Source organism: Coturnix japonica, chromosome 5, assembly GCF_001577835.2.
Source record: "Coturnix japonica isolate 7356 chromosome 5, Coturnix japonica 2.1, whole genome shotgun sequence".
In the NCBI taxonomy this organism is placed as follows: domain Eukaryota; kingdom Metazoa; phylum Chordata; class Aves; order Galliformes; family Phasianidae; genus Coturnix; species Coturnix japonica.
The window spans coordinates 51,053,328-51,069,008 of NC_029520.1; the positions used below are offsets into that span (position 1 = coordinate 51,053,328).

Sequence of the window (15,681 nt, forward strand, 5' to 3'; positions counted from 1 at the left end):
TCCTTTTACTGCTCTGGTCTCTGCTATGATCCCCTGGAAGCGATAGGGCTTTTTCTTTCCCTGAAACAGAGCTTTGGTGCTGCTGGCTTCATCTCCTTTCCTTGTTTCCTGCTGAAGATGGGACAGACCCGTCAGGAAGCTCCCTGTACCGCTAGAGGCTGCTGTTTGACGATTTAAGCGTAACCCAAGCTATAAAAGCTGCCTGTCCTCAGTAGAAACACACAATGGAGGCAGTGGTTTAATGCAGGGCAGGGTAATGGTCCTGTCTTATTGCCACCAGTTTATTTCTGACTCTGAGAAGCAGCGAATTCAGTGTGTCTACAGTCTCTCCCAAGTCCTTTTCTAACTTTGCTCCTCTAGAACAAAAACTTGGAAAACTTCATGCACTTCCTTATGATAAACTGGTCTTTAACCACCTTATCAGCTCCTTTGTCACAAGCAAACTGCGGGTTTCCACACTCAAATCTATTCTAAACACAGACTGATTTCTCTGTTTGTTTCCCAGCACTGCAGACTGTGGGCTGAGCTTCTATTTGCGCTGTGGCTGTCAGAGCTGATAAGCTCCATTTACCAGCAAAGTGAAAAGCAACAACCTGTTCTTGTTGGTGTTTGGAGATGGCTTATCTGAGATGGGAGAGCAAGCTGCTTCTCATTAAGAGATAATATAACTGCACCAGTGAAATCAATGCTCGTTTAATGAGTAAGAGATAGGGAACAGGCTCTGTGTCTTCTCAGAGCTGCTGATAACTTCACGTTTGCTACAGTAACTTGTTTTTAAGACAAATATGGTGCTTCTCTTCCAGTCTGAGGTGGTTTCAGAGCGAAATAGGGGAGATTAAGGCTGATTATGAAGGGAAAGCTGTTATAGATCAGGTCGGTGATGCACAGTGCGCTGTGGAGGCGCAGCACACAGCCCGCCCTCCCGCCATTCCCCACAATACCCCGGGCCGACAACAAAGTCCCACGTGACCGGCGTCGCGCCGAGCCCATCATGGCGTCTCCCAGCGGCTGCCGGCCGCAGCCCGGCGGGCAGGGCGGGACCGGGACCGGTACCGGAGCTCTAAGGGGAACCGAGGAGGACGCGGAGGGGCTGTACGTGGCTGTGGAACGCTGCCCGCTTTGTAACACCACCCGCCGCCGTCTCACCTGCGCCAAGTGCGTGCAGGGCGGGGACTTCGTCTTCTTCGACGGCCGAGACTCCGAGAGGTAACGGAGCGGGGGGGGCTGGGCCGGCACCGTGCCCTTGTGCCGGGGATGGGCCCGTTGTGCTGCTCGGAGCCGGGATTGGCGGCCCGTGGAGCTGCCCTGTGTGTGGGGCCTGTTTACAAGCGCTGTTTGCATCGATAGCGGCTGCTGGGAGCGATTCCTTGAGCTATTTTGGGACGGGTGGTAAGCGGTGCGTGATGGGAGGTGTTCGAGGCCAGGCTGGACGGGGCCATGGGCAACGTGATGTAGTAAAGGTGTATGTTTGGTGGCACTGCCAGGCAGGGGGATGGAACTACATGATCCTTGAGGTCCCTTCCAACACGGGTCATTCTGTGATTCTGTGACTGATAGTAAAGTAAGGAATCACAGAACAGCCTGGGTTACAAAGGCCCACAGTGCTCATCCAGTTCCAACCCTCTGCTGTGTGCAGGGTCACCAACCAGCAGCCCAGGCTGCCCAGAGCCACATCCAGCCTGGCCTTGAATGCCTGCAGGGATGGGGCATCCACAGCCTCCTTGGGCAACCTGTTCCAGTGCGTCACCACCCTCTGGGGGAAAAACTTCCTCCTTAATGGGGATGAGCAGCCCCCATCCCAGCACTCAGCCTGTATCGCACTGAGGGGTTTCCTTGTGTTCCTTGGGGTGGGAGCGACCTTTGCAGCCCTGCAGGGACAGCTGCAGGCACAGGCTGTGTTTGCTGGCAGCGCGCTGTGTTTGTTTGGTCACTTTATGCCTTCGAGTGGGACACGGGTTAATTTTAGCTGGGAGTTATGACCTGGATGGGGTCACGAGGCTGTTCTAAGGAAGCTGCCTGGAGTGCTTTGGGATGTACAGTGACACCCGTGTCTCCCACACTGGAGTCCTCCAGGCTGAAGGGAAGCATTATTGCCTCTCTCCCCTGAGAGTTGAGGAGTATTCTGTCCTATCCAGCGATGTGTCACTATTAGGATTTTCTTGTGTATATTTTCCCAGATGAAGATAAATATTTAAATGCTCTAACAGCAAGCATTGCTTCAGATTGCTTTTCACTGAGCTATTCTATGTGCTAAAAGCTACAGTAAGGTTGAAAATCACACCCTTTGTCTGTGAGGAGGAGCGATGGAGGAGCTGTTAAGATTAATTATTGAAATAGGGCTATAATTAAAGATGAGCAGTCCGGAAGTCCTGCAGTAAAATAATCGCTGACATTCCTCTTTTCATTAGCAACGTGCTGCACATTACAAAAGCATCTTGATGCTAATTTCAGCCTGGAGACTCTTTCCTTGCAGGTATTTATTCTCTCTGCCATAGGCAGAAATCCTCAGAGAGTCTTATTTTCCAAGCATTTGGAATTGCTTTGCTTTGTGTTTCTGCTGGTAACCAAAACCAAAGGCAGCGCAGTTGTGGTGTCTGAGCCTGCCTGATTTCTCTGGGGAAAAAGCGGTGGCTTTTTGCAGTGAAGGGGTTTTATTGGAGAGGATTGGTACAGAAATGCTGTCACCATGCCTGGAACTGTGGGGATGTGGGTGTGGTGGGGTGGGCTGGGGTTGGGCTCGGGGATACACCATGCAACGCAATTAAAACCAGGCAATATAAAGAAATTGAGATGTTTGCTTTAGGAGGTTTGGGTTGGATCTTAGGAGGAAGTTTTTCCCCCAGAGGGTGGTGACGCACTGGAACAGGTTGCCCAAGGAGGTTGTGGATGCCCCATCCCTGCAGGCATTCAAGGCCAGGCTGGATGTGGCTCTGGGCAGCCTGGGCTGCTGGTTGGTGACCCTGCACACAGCAGGGGGTTGGATGGGATGAGCACTGTGGGCCTTTGTAACCCAGGCCATGCTGTGATTCTATGAGAAACCTGCTGAGGGAGTTTGCAGGAGCTGCTTGGCAAAGCTGCTGAAGTGCGTGGTGAGCTGGAATCTGTGTAACCATCCACAATTGTTCCCATCTTTCCTCCAAGAACTTCCTTTAGTCTCAAATTCTTCATATATCATTCACCTTTTTGCTAACGTGATGGACGTGATTCAGGTAATGGTGTTGAGTCAGTGCCTGAGCCCATAGGAAAACAAGAACTGCCAAATTTCCTCAGCTCTCCCAGTGCTGAGTGCTGTGTTTTTGGGCTGAGCTATTTCTGCCTTTAGCCCAAGGTTGGAGGTGCTGGTGGTTTGTGTGTTGCTGCATGCAAACACGCACTGGTATAACTCATGTGGTGAGGATGCAGGGAAGGATGGACTGATGGATGCTGAGCCACCAGGCTTTGGTTGCACTGCATTCCTTGGGTGCACACATGGCCTCAGGCATCTGTACCAGCACCTGCCATTGGGTTGGTGTTGGTTTGGAAGGAGAATGGATCCTTCTGACCTGCAGGTTGTGAAGGCAGCAGCCAGAAGTTCTGTTGTCTTAATGTTTTTAATGTGATTGCATACCTAAGCATGGCTTAACAATGAGGAGAGAAATGAAGCATTTTGAGGTTTAACGTTAAATCCAATCCATGGGGCTGAGCAGGGAGAGGTCCCAGATACCACCCAGCTAAACTCACTCACTGTGTAATTCTTTCTAAATAAAGCTGAGATGTCCCTGAAATAGAGGACTGGGTGGGTTGTGTGTGAAACGTTTGACTTTTAATTAGGATGAAATTGTAATTGCTTCACATTCCAGAGCAAAACATCACAGAACCATAAAATGGTGTTTGGGTTGGAAGGGATCTCAGAGATCATCTGGTTCCAACTCCCTGCTGTGGGCTGGGTGCCCCGCAGGCACACATTTGAGGTGCAGGTTGGGATGGTGTTGTAGCATGGCAAGCAAAATAAGGCCTTGATGGTTCTATGGAGAAAAACAGCACAACTTATTACTGCTGCTGGTACATGAGGGACTTGGATGTCATTTAGAAGCCTTAAGTGAGTACTCTCCTACGTGGGACCATTACTGAGTATAGCAAGAGGGTCTGTTGCTATCCCTGGGATGTAGATGCTGTTGAATTCGACAGGAATTCCATACATTTAGCTGTTACTTCCAAGGGCTGAGAGAGAATTCAAGTTTAGAGATACCCACAAGCTCCATTCTTTGTACTGTTTCAGACTGCGTACGATACCGTTGTGCACAATTGGAATAAAAGCATTTCATCTCTTCCAGGTTTTCAGACAAGAAAGAAAGGCTGATGCATCTTAAGACCAAACAGAGAGAATTCCAAAGCCAGTAAGTAGCTGCCACTAAGTGAAAGTGAATTCCTTGCAGAAGGTCTCTCCGATTCACTGTTGCTGGAGACGGATGTGGGTCCAGATAGTCAAATAACTTTCACTCATGTTTCTCTTCCAGTGTTTTGAAGGCCATGGAAGGCAAAGAGATAACTGATCAGCTGGTGAGTTATTCAAAGCTTCCCGTGGTTTTTAAACTCTCTGAATTGCTGGATCACATTCTTTAAAGTTACATTTTACCTCGAGGGCATTGCCTTGCTTTCCTAAAAGGCCCGTTGTAAGCAAAAGCGAAATCAGCTCTTCATAGCATCAATGTGCTTCATTTCTTACTGGGTATTCCTTCAACAACCTGTTGTGCTGATTGCCTTTAAGCCAAGCATTCTATTTGTTTGTGGCATTCTTCTATGCTGAAAGCAGGATGTGAAATGTTTGTGTGTTGGTCTGAGCCAACCCAGAATGTCCTGCTCCTTTTGCACCGAAGCTTGCTCAGCTTCGTTTGTTAATCATTAGTCAATGTGTTTGAAACCGTTTGTGCCCTATTGCTGCTGAACGTTCTTTTTCAGAGATGGAAAATAATGTCTTGCAAGATGAGGATTGAGCAGCTGAAACAGACCATCTGCAAGGAGAACGATGAGATAACAAGAAGTGAGTAGGGCCTGTGCTTTTCCAATGGGTAAAACTGCGTCTCGAGGAGTGAAAGATCAATTGGTGTGGATTTGAGGGCTGGTTTTTAAAGGCAGTGAATATCCAAGGCAAATCAGCCAGTGGATTGCAGCCTTTTAGTGCTTGGATGTTAATTAGCAGGCGGTAGGCATTATTCAGCTGGATGGAGATCATTTTGCAACAGCTTAAAAAGTAAATGCTTAGCAGCCTATGCATTTGGCTTTCTCCCTAGAGATGGCTTTATTCCGTGCGGTGTTCCTGATCACTTCCTCTTGATAAAGAGGAGCAAACAGCTCCGCAGCTGTTACGGATTTCATGTAACCAGTGAATTTAACCCACACCTGCCTAGGAATCCCAAATTCCTTTTTGAATAAGACCCTCACTGAAATACAGCACAAGCTGGTGAGTTGCTGACAATCAGCAGCTTTGGGCTCGAACCTGGTTAATTATTTTACACATGAGAGATTTGTGTGTCAGAAGGGAATGTGCAGCACTCCCTGCAACCTCCACGCAAAGGTAAGATGGGCTGGATGTGCCAAAGCACTGTGGCTAAATGAGGGGGGCTTTAATGGCTTGAGGTTGAAGAGAAGCCATATGAGAAGTGGCAGCACCGTCATGTAACAAATAGTTAGAAAAGAATGGCACATGCTGGCATCAATAACATCCATGACATCCAAAACAGTGAGGTGCAGGATGGTTTTGGTGTAGTGGGGAGGATGGGTAGTCACTGTAAGGAATGTATAGTAAGAAGATGAAGGACAGGGGAGTCTGTTAAGGGGAAAATGAATTCAGAACCTTCTTGCTTCTTTGAAGAAGGAAAACACGATCAGGTGTTGAACCAGATTAAATTTTGCATAGGCTGCAGGGCAAGGAAAGAAATGAGGCAGTTAAATACTGTTTTGGTTTTGTCTGTGAGGCCTTATCAGATTCGCTGTAGGGAACCTGAGGAACGGGCAGTGGAGAGCTTGAGAACACTTGAGGTGGAGAGGATGCCCTGGGGAACAGAATGCAAACAGCATCTGTTGTCAGAGGGTGGATGGAGGGGGAACCTTAAACTGATGACACAGCCACCCTCTTGTAATCCTTATACTGCTTTGTAGGGACATAGAAAATAGCAATGCCTGCTTTTAATAACAGGTCAGGCTGAATCGACCCCTTCTCTGGGGCTGGTGGTGTAGAGGAAGCAGGAGATGCAGCGTACCTTGTCTTTGGGCTTTGCCCCAGACATCTCACAAACAAGCAAATAAATATGGGGAACAGCTCCTGGCCCACTTCTCTTTACTATTTTCCATAATAGCTTTCTCAGTAGCATAGCAAGTGGAATGGAGGAAGCCAGGGTGGATGACAATATGAACTCTGTGTGGAATGGGATCAAATTCAGAATCATGCAGATAAGCTGACTGTATCACCTGAAATGAAAAAGGTTACAAGCATGTTGTTTAAAAAAGAGAAGAACAAAGAGTTCTTTCTCTTCTCTCAGATATGGCAGAGCATGAATCTGAAAGCTGAACAAATGGACTTTTGCTCCTTCTCTCTTCCTCTATTTGTTCGTACCTGTGTGATGGGAAAGCAGTTCTCACCATCTTTGATTTGGGCTTTAACATCTCTCATGTGTGAGATCTCCCAAACACGTTGTGGAGTCAGAGAGATGAGCAGAAACAAGTTCTGACACTCTGAGGTGTTGGCCCATGTCTGTGGGGGTGGATGCACTCAGGGCTGCCAGGACTCCTGCTCCCCCATCCCCAGAGCAGGGATTGCTCCAGCTCTGCAGGTGGAAGTCATGGTGAGCACTGACATAAGGATGGGAACCGGTCTTGTGTACGTTGAGGCTGGCAGAACTGCTTGGATGTTTTCTTGATTGTCTTTTCAATGGTGTATAATGTAGTTTCTTGTTTGAGCAGCAGATGCCACAAAACGTTCTTATTATGCCTCTGATCTCATCTGAGCCTCGCAATTAAAATATATCAGAGGAACAGTGTCAGGGCTCACTGCCTGCCTTCTGTGCAAGGGGCAGTTATCCCATTTCTCCATTACAGGAAAGCGAATGCTCTGCTGTGTGCTGTAAGAGCATGACTAATGCTGCTTCCTTTCAGCCATAAAAACCAACACTGAGCCACTGGAAGGGGGCTCTTATTCAAACTAGGGTATGCTAATGCTTCCCCATGTGTATTTGGAGACATTTTCCTCTGCTTTCAAAAGGCGGAGGCAGTGAAGTCACCCTCTGCAGCGCCATATGTTTGTGGAAGCATCGCTGCAGTGAATTATTTTACAGAGCAATCAGCAGATGCTCTTGCAGGAATTATTTGTAGCTCTTTGTCTGCCTGCTGCATGGAGTAAATTTGGGCAATCGCAGCATTTCATAAGTGTTCAAGCACATTTGCCGTTTTGTGGTAATGAGAAGCCTGTGCCACTGGGATCCAAGGGCTTTATGAGGACATACGTGAGCACAAAGCCCAAAGAACGTACGTTAATAGAAGCGGTGGTGCCAGCAATTGTGAATGGAGATGCTATCTGCTCTTGGTTTTGGCTGCAAGCAGCTCATGCCTGTTTGGCCAACACCACGCAAGCATGTAGAGTCAAGCAATTTCTGTCATGATGATTACCGTAGAAGCTTAATTAAGCTGTGAAATCTTGGCATTTCTGCTCCAAATCCAAAAATAGCTGGGTGAAAGATAGGGAGAGATTAATCCCAATGTCAGTCTCCTTGGAGCTCTTTAGGAAAGATTAAAAAGTTGTACCACTTAGCAGCTGGAGAGCGTTAATAGCGAGGCAGAGTTTTCTGCTTTAAGCCTCTGCAGATCTCGTTTGCTATAAATATTAATAAAGCTTTTCCCAGGCTTACTGCAAGTCCCTCGCAGCTCCTTTTCCAAGCTAACATCTGCTGCTGCCTTCACAGATGCAGAGGGGCTGCTGAGAATTAAGGAGGAGAACCAGAAGCATTACCGCAGGGCTCAGCGGCATCAGGAGAAGAAGGAGAAGATCCAGAGGCACAACCGCAAACTGGGGGACTTGGTTGAGAAGAAAACCTATGACTTGAAAACCCAGCATGAGCACCTGGCAAACCTCCGCCGGACGCACATCCTGGAGCTAACGTCGGTCATATTTCCCATTGAAGAAGTAAAGACAAGCATGAGGTACAGAAGGATTGCCTCTTTTGGGCTTGCTTTCTTTAGCTTTGAACACCTTAATGTGAGTCTTGTGAGTCTGAGCTTAACGCTGTGGCTCCCTGAGCATCTGTGGGGAGGAGGAGGTGTTTCCCAAAGGCATTGGACCTGAAGACCAGAGCGTATGAATCTGAGACCCACTGAGAGGTCTGAGCTGTGTGTCCACTCTTAATATAGACGATAAGAAAAAGCCCAGAGCAGAGTAGTGTGGTGATAAAGGGGTTTAGCAGCGCTGTTTCTACAGTGTGCTGCTCTCTGTGAAGTCTGGTTGTGTGCCTGCCAAGTACATTGCTGACTGTATTATTTTAAAGTAACTTAAAAACTGTTCTGTTCTTCCTTGGGTCCTACAGAGATCCTGCAGATGTGTCTTCTGAGAGCGATAATGCAATGACCTCCAGCACTGTGAGCAAGCTTGCAGAAGCCAGGAGAACCACGTATCTCTCTGGGAGGTGGGTGTGTGATGACCACAACGGGGACACCAGCATCAGCATCACGGGGCCTTGGATAACCCTTCCTAATAATGGAGACTACTCAGCATATTACAACTGGGTTGAAGAGAAGAAGACTACACAAGGACCAGGTAAGAGGAGAGGTCTGGGGAAGTATCTGGGATGGAAGTCGTAGCTGCAAGCCTTGAGTGCCAGCAGAAGGCACAGGGGATCAGGAGAACCCTTTGGTTCTTTCCTGGGCAAACCTGAGATAGAAGTAAAGAAACACCAGCATAGGAAGTAGTTCACTGCAAGCCTCTTGTGCAGGAAATGCTCATTGGGACACAGTGCAAAGTGGAAGAGAGATGAAGTGAATTATTCACAGTTTTGACATGGTTCTCATGCTGTGGATTTACCAGGAATTCCAAGAATTACTATTTTGTACCAATTTCTGACAGATCTCACTGTAAGTGACTGCTGGATTCAGGCAGCTCTCAGTACTGACAAATGGCATTTCCAGAGGAGACTTCAGAAATGCATTAACACACCCACTGAGGCTTCATGTAAAACGAGGCTTTCCTGCTGTCTTTATTTCTTTTAGATATGGAACATAATAACCCTGCTCACACCATCAGTGCTGCATTGTGCTATGCAACTCAGCTCGTTAACACTTTGTCTCTCATACTTGATGTAAATCTTCCCAAGAAGCTCTGCAACAGGCAAGTAAATGCAAGCCTCTAAGAAGGTGAATCAATGACCAGTGCTGAATAACCTTCATTCAGTTTGGTTTTGTGAATGAAGTCATTGCTTGGAACAGCCTTTATGGTAATGGCTGACAGCTCACAGATTTTTCTTGTGCCATTTAATTTCACAGGGAGGTCCAGTAGGAATTTAGACCACAGTTAATCCTCCCCCCCTCCTTTTCTACCTCCTGAGAGCACAGACCAGCCATTCAGAAGGACAACCTTCTAACTAACTTAGTCAGCACCCTCAAATCGGAGTGAAATATGACAGTGTGTGAATAGCACTTTTCATTTTATCAGACCCTACTGTGCTTTACAAAGTGCCAGCTCAATTCAGCAGCTCTTAGTCATCCCGAGCAGCTCCGCTGCATTAAGAGATGTAAAATGAGACCTTATAATATGGTATGACAGCAGTGTAATTCTCTCTGGATTAAAACACTGGTGGGGAGTGTAGCTGGCTGCCAGGTATCTGGGAGTGTGTAAACCCAGCTGTGATGAAAGGCACCATTAGGTTTTTAATGCCGACACAGGGCAGATGGGACCTGTACAGAAGTAATTCAGAGGAAGCCGTGGACTTGGTTTGTGTTCTGGGGGTTTCAGCTGTACTGCTGAGATTAAAACATCGCAGAATTACAATCATAGAATCCTTAAGGTTGGAAAATACCACTGAGATCATCTCCAACCATCAACCCATCACCACCACACCCACTGAAGCAGCGATTGCCATTGAGGGCACAGTTGGTTGTGTAGGATCTCCACGGGTTTTCTTATGCTATTGTTTGGCTGTTCGGTCTTGACAAAAAGGTTGGGAACAGGAAATGAGGCAAGATTTAAAAGGAGAACCAAAATAGTTTGTGTTGGATCTCTGTGTGTTTGCATATGGTTCACGTTGCCCGTCCTGGTGAAAGCACTGGGGCTTGGGCATGCCTTGTTTGTTGATAAAGTGCTAACAGAGATAACGCTGATGTGCATAGTAGCTGTATTGCCACAGCGTTTTGTTGTGTGTATATATGTGTATGTGGTCCTTCAACAGTGAGTTCTGCGGGGAGAATCTCAGCAGGCACAGGTTCACGCGAGCAGTGAAGAAGCTGAATGCCAATATCCTTCACCTCTGCTTCTCTCAGGTAGGGGGAATGCGTGTGTGGATCCTTTGAATAGCTTTTAAGATATCAGCTGTGCCTGCAGGTTTCCTCCAATAACCTGTTGTCTCTTTTTCTCCCCCTCTCCGTGGTAGCATGTCAATTTAGATCTGTTGCACCCATTGCATACGCTCAGGAACCTCATGTACCTGGTCAGCCCAGACACTGAGAACTTGGGCAGGTAAGAAAAGCAGCATGTCAACACAGCCGTGCTTGAATCCCCTCGGGAGTTATTATGCATTTGTGTTGTGGCTCCTGAAGTTCTTTTCTGCTGCACCTACACGTAAATCCTCAGCACATCAGACATTAGGGTGGTTACGAGGGGAGGACAAAGGGAGCACTGATTTCCTCTTGGGATAATCCAGTCACTTGTGCCTGAGAGTCTGCGAGTGTTTGTGAATTCTCCTGCTTTATTCACCCATGCTCTGACATCCACTGTTCTGGGTCACAGACCTAGTCTTATTTAAGAACCTGCAGTGTCGCTGTGTCTTCAGGTTTATGTTCTTTGGGTATATCCCTACTTAGTCCAAATATACAGGGAGCCAATGTAGCTCACTGTGGAAAAAGGAGGTGCTTTGCTGCTGCTTGTCTGCAAACAGGGAGAGGGCAGGGAACACCCAGAGAGTGAAGGGCTGTGTGCTGGAAGGGATGTGAGAGCCACAGTGGACAGAAAGCTAAACATGATGGGTCCCTGTGATGGGAAGCAGGAAGGCAGAGCAGAGAGATGGGTCTCATTTCTCTGTGCAGCTTACAAGAAATAGAGGCTATGCATGGCTTTGCGGTCCTGCAAAGACCACAAGCACCATTGGATGCAAAGAGCTGGGTTGAATCGAGGTGCATGCTTTTAACACAGATATTAACTACCAGCAATAGTGGAGTGGAGAAGTTTGTTCTTTCATTGTGTCTTCCTCTCAAGGCTGGATGAGTTTTTGGAATGGCTGCATTCATCAGGCAGGATTTGATGGGGGATGTGGTAAGCAGTGACCTTTGTTGTAGAGGAGGTCACAGCAGATGATCTAATGGTCCCTCCTGGCCTTAAACCTGATGACTCCCTTATTCTGTTGCCTTGTTAAGCAAAATGCTGTGCCGGAGGGCAGTGCTCCCACTCCCTTCTGTATGATGAAAGAGTTTACCCCCAGTTTCTCAGCTGTCTGCAAGGTCTGCAGCAACCAGCTGTCTTCATTTTCCTTCAGGCTTCTAGGCCTCTAGCTGCCTCACAGCCTCCTTTATAAGCTAACTTTATAAGCTAATACTCTCACATATGTATAATTTTACCAAGCTTTAATTGTTTGGGTTAACATTGTCCTTTGCTAAATGGCTGCTTCAGGCTGCTACTCCATGTATGGCTGGAGAGCTGCCTGCAGTTGGAGAACCACTGTTAACTGTGCTAAATTCTTGCTCCTGTTTCACTGAGAACCTGGAAGAGCTTTGTGCTTTGGAATTACATTTGTTTAACAGAGACTTTGCTTGTGGGGAACCAGCTTTCTCCTACCTTTGTTTGCACCTGGCTTTGTCTGACAGCAACTCTGCAGGTGCTCTGGATTATCAAAAAATACTTTGAGTTGGAAAGGACCATTCAAGGCCATCTGGTCTCAGCCCCACTGCAGTGAACAGGGACACCCACAGCTCCATCAGTGCTCAGAGCCCCATCCAGCCTGACCTTTGGGGGTCTGCAGGGATGGGGTACCCACCACAGGCAACCTGTGCCACTGCCTCACCACCTTTATCATAACAACTTGTTTTTCCTCATATCTCATCTAAATCTCCCTTCTTTCAGTTTGAAACCATTTTCCCTCATCACAGCAGACTCTGCTAGAGAGTCTGTTCTTTCTCATAGCTCCCCTTTAGATTTTGACTCACCATAGGTGCAAGGCTGTGGGGACTGGGCAGAGTGCAGTTGCTTCTACTACCAGGCAGTGGCAGCAGGGAACTCAGGAGTCACTCCTAGCAGAGCTGGGTTTGGTCAGGACATCTGGAGATCTTATCCAAAGCCCCACTCAGAGCAGAATGAACTAGAACAAGCAACTGAGGACCAGCTCCCGTGGGGCTTTGAGTATCTCCAGTGGTGGAGACTCCACGACCTGACTGGGAGAACAGTGTTCCATTGCTCTCGTGTCAAAAAGAACTGCAGCTCTTGCTTGAGGTGAAGTGCTGCTATGGATGGTGCTCTGCAAGCTGTAGAGTACACCCTTCCCCTTGCTGATCTACACCCTTCCCTGCAGCAGTCTTGGCCCAGCCAAAGCTAGCGTTAAAAATCAAAGCTGTCCCACGTCGAGCTGAGATTTCCACTAGTGGAGCTGTGAGTTATCATCAATAGCTGTGTGTGTGTTTCACTATCTGCTGCCAAAGCCAAACAGCTTTTCTGCCGTTCCTGCTCCATGGACTGGAACCCACTATCGTTTCCTTGGTCAACTGTTTTCCTTTTGCCGCTGTCACAATGCAGTTATCTCTGTATCCAGGGAGCCTCTCTGTGCCAGCTGATAAAGACAGAGGTGCTCTAATGTCTGTTCCATGCACATGACAGAGCAGGCTGCTTAGGCACGCCTAGGGCTGCTCCTTATCTACGTTGTAGTGGAAGGGCTGACAGCGTTGTGTCCATATCCACAGGTCTGGCCCTTTTGAAATCAGCGCTGACCTGGAGGACTCCATGGAGTTTGTGGACCCCAGCGCCACCGGAGAGACAGACGAGAGCGGAGACGAGCGCGTCAGCGACGAAGAGACGGACCTGGGGACAGACTGGGAGAACCTGCCGAGCCCCAGGTTCTGCGACATCCCTTCCCAGCAGGTGGAGATGCTGCAGAGCCAGAGCACGCAGGTGTCACAGCCCATTGCCAGCAGCAGTGCTGGCGGGATGATCTCCTCCGCTGCTGCCTCAGTGACCTCATGGTTTAAGGCGTACACTGGCCATCGCTAATGAGCATGGGCAAAAAGGGTGACAGGATTTTGGAAGGAATCCCTCCCCAGCAATGCTGTAGTAAACCTTACATATTCAGTTAAAGTAGTGCCTGGAACAAAGAAAAGGTCAGACTTCAGTTTTGTAAACCAGAAGAACCTTTTTATCGACCCGCGATGACTGTGACGGTACCGTTCTGTAGATGAGCTGTGTTAATTCTGACAGGTTCTGTGACGGCACTTTGTGTCTTGGTTCAGTCTGCATTGTTGGATATGAAAGGAGGAGGACCCGGCGGCCTCCAGCTCTGCTTCCTAAAGAAGAAACAGATTGTGGAGTGTTTGGATCCAAAGGAGCACAGAGGGAAGGCTGCTCAGTATTCAGTCTGGACGGTGGTGCAAATGCAATTCACGTGTTCTTAACTCCTTACAGGGTTTACGTTTGTGCGTTTTAAATCTGTCTTGCATAATGCAAAAAATGCATATTTCTGATGATTCCTTTTTTTTTTTCATTCAGGATGTGACAGATATGCATTTTTAACATGTTTTCTAATCTCTGTTGCCATATATTTTTTTAATACGGAGTATCAGCATGGACAGGAATTCACACAGCAGGTTGCTCTTAGTTCAGGTTTGGATCTTGACTCGGTTTTGCTGTATGAAGCTGGTTTGCTCTGTGCTGTTTCCACCCATCAGTCTGTTAAGTTCTGTGCTGTGCTCTCCAGGCACGATGCTCTTTATACTCTTGATACCACACACCAAAGAAACACTGGATCTTCTCTTAGCTAGACCCACATCTGCCACCATCGTTGCAATAACACTCATCAGTTACACCGTGTTGCCACTTATATTAGAAAAACCCTCATTTCAAGCTAGCTTTGTGAAGTACTTTGTTCTGCACAGGACATGCATTTTAAACCCTATTCTGTTTTATGTTGCTGGTGGGTTTTTCTTTCTCTTTGCTGATTGCCAAGGAGCTGATTTCATCTCACTGCAGTGCTGCTCCCAGGGCAGCAGGGCGTGCTCACAGAACCATGGGAGGTGTGATACTGACGGGGGTTTGCTAAGGACTGCTCCTCCACTTCCTCTGCCTTGCGGGATGCAAAAAGATGGTTTTGCTCAGTGAGGCTTCCATTGTCTGCTTTGCATTTTACACAGCTGGGATGTTGCACGTCTCTGCGGGCATTAGTGTGAAATCATCCTCCCATCCCCCCCAGGTGGAAGATTTCCGTCTTCCCTGTTGAAGCAGCTGAGAATGCAAGTGAGACACACAGAGTATCCTTATGTGTGGTGGAAGGGCAGCAGCAGCACTGTGTCCAGTGGTACATCCCAGCTCTGTCCTGCACAGAGTCTTTGGGATGGGAATCTGTTTGGGGTTTCTTTAAACCAAAGACCCTTAACTCTGCACTAACAGCCTGTGCACTGTTCTACAAGGACACCCAATTTAGGTTCTCGTTACTGCAGTCTTGGCCCCACTGCCTACTGTCCCCTTAGAAGCTGTTGATGTCTGAGCAGCCAGCACCCACCAATGCCCTACACTGGGCTTTTAGCATTGCACACCCCATCTTGCTTCCCTATTTATTTTGCATTGGACTCCACCTATAGGTATATTTTTACTACACATTTCAATCAGTCTCTCATTGCTGCCTTTGTGTATGCAGAGCCCTAAGGGCCAGGCCATGGTTCTGTTTGTATGCTGTCATTTATGTATTCTGAGGGGGAAAAGCCACCACCACAACACCTTTCTGAAGCCATATCTGTATTTTAACCATGGTGTTTTCCAAGTAATTTATTTGCAGCCATGTCACAGAGTGCGCAGTGGCACTACGAGGGCGTGAGTGCATCCAGACTGGTCCTTTTTGTAACAGAATAGAGTGTTGTTTTTGAAGTGTTTTGCACGTGTGTAGCTAAGGGAGAGTTACATGTGTCCAAACCTTGAGTGCAATCAATGGGATTCGTTTTCTAGGTTGTTTGGGAGGGGTGGGGGGGAGGGAAGCACTGTCTGCTCATTGCAGAGCAGTTGGTGCGGGGTGAGGGCAGCAGTTCCAGCTCAGGCCCAGCCCTGCAGCTGGGTTTGGCCATTACAACTTCCCCACGAGATGGAACTAAATACGATTATTTTTTTTTCTTTTCTAAGTTTTATTGTATCATTGCAATAAATCTTTAACAGTAATTTTTTTTTTAAGTGGTAGAATTGTCACTTCTTTGTGGTTTGAAATGCGCCGGGGTTACACAACAGTTCCCAGCCTCCAAAGCATCACACAGACAGCAGCCCTGCTA

The 15,681-nt window shown here is 47.7% G+C and overlaps 1 protein-coding gene across 2 annotated transcripts; it reads left to right on the plus strand.

The window, feature by feature from the left end:
* Positions 1-106: 106 nt before the first annotated feature.
* On the plus strand, positions 107-15,586 carry ATG14 (autophagy related 14). Of its 2 annotated transcripts, XM_015865851.2 has the most exons (10): positions 107-1,206; positions 4,314-4,376; positions 4,497-4,539; positions 4,939-5,020; positions 7,935-8,172; positions 8,553-8,782; positions 9,232-9,349; positions 10,407-10,497; positions 10,608-10,693; positions 13,120-15,586. In XM_015865851.2, the coding sequence occupies exons 1-10, from the start codon at positions 881-883 to the stop codon at positions 13,424-13,426; spliced, it is 1,584 nt and encodes a 527-aa protein (XP_015721337.1). In that variant the 5' UTR covers positions 107-880; the 3' UTR covers positions 13,427-15,586. The 2 variants fall into 2 exon arrangements, with proteins under 2 accessions (XP_015721337.1, XP_032300973.1); XM_032445082.1 differs by lacking the exons at positions 107-1,206; positions 4,314-4,376; positions 4,497-4,539; positions 4,939-5,020 and adding an exon at positions 5,063-7,608.
* The last annotated feature ends 95 nt before the right edge of the window (positions 15,587-15,681 follow it).

Excerpts from the sequence above, each read along its gene's own strand:
- ATG14 (XM_015865851.2), top strand. The coding sequence starts at position 881 with ATGCACAGTGCGCTGTGGAGGCGCAGCACACAGCCCGCCCTCCCGCCA. Across the intron at positions 10,498-10,607 it reads TTCACCTCTGCTTCTCTCAG|CATGTCAATTTAGATCTGTT; the intron begins GTAGGGGGAATG and ends TCTCCGTGGTAG. Across the intron at positions 10,694-13,119 it reads GACACTGAGAACTTGGGCAG|GTCTGGCCCTTTTGAAATCA; the intron begins GTAAGAAAAGCA and ends CCATATCCACAG.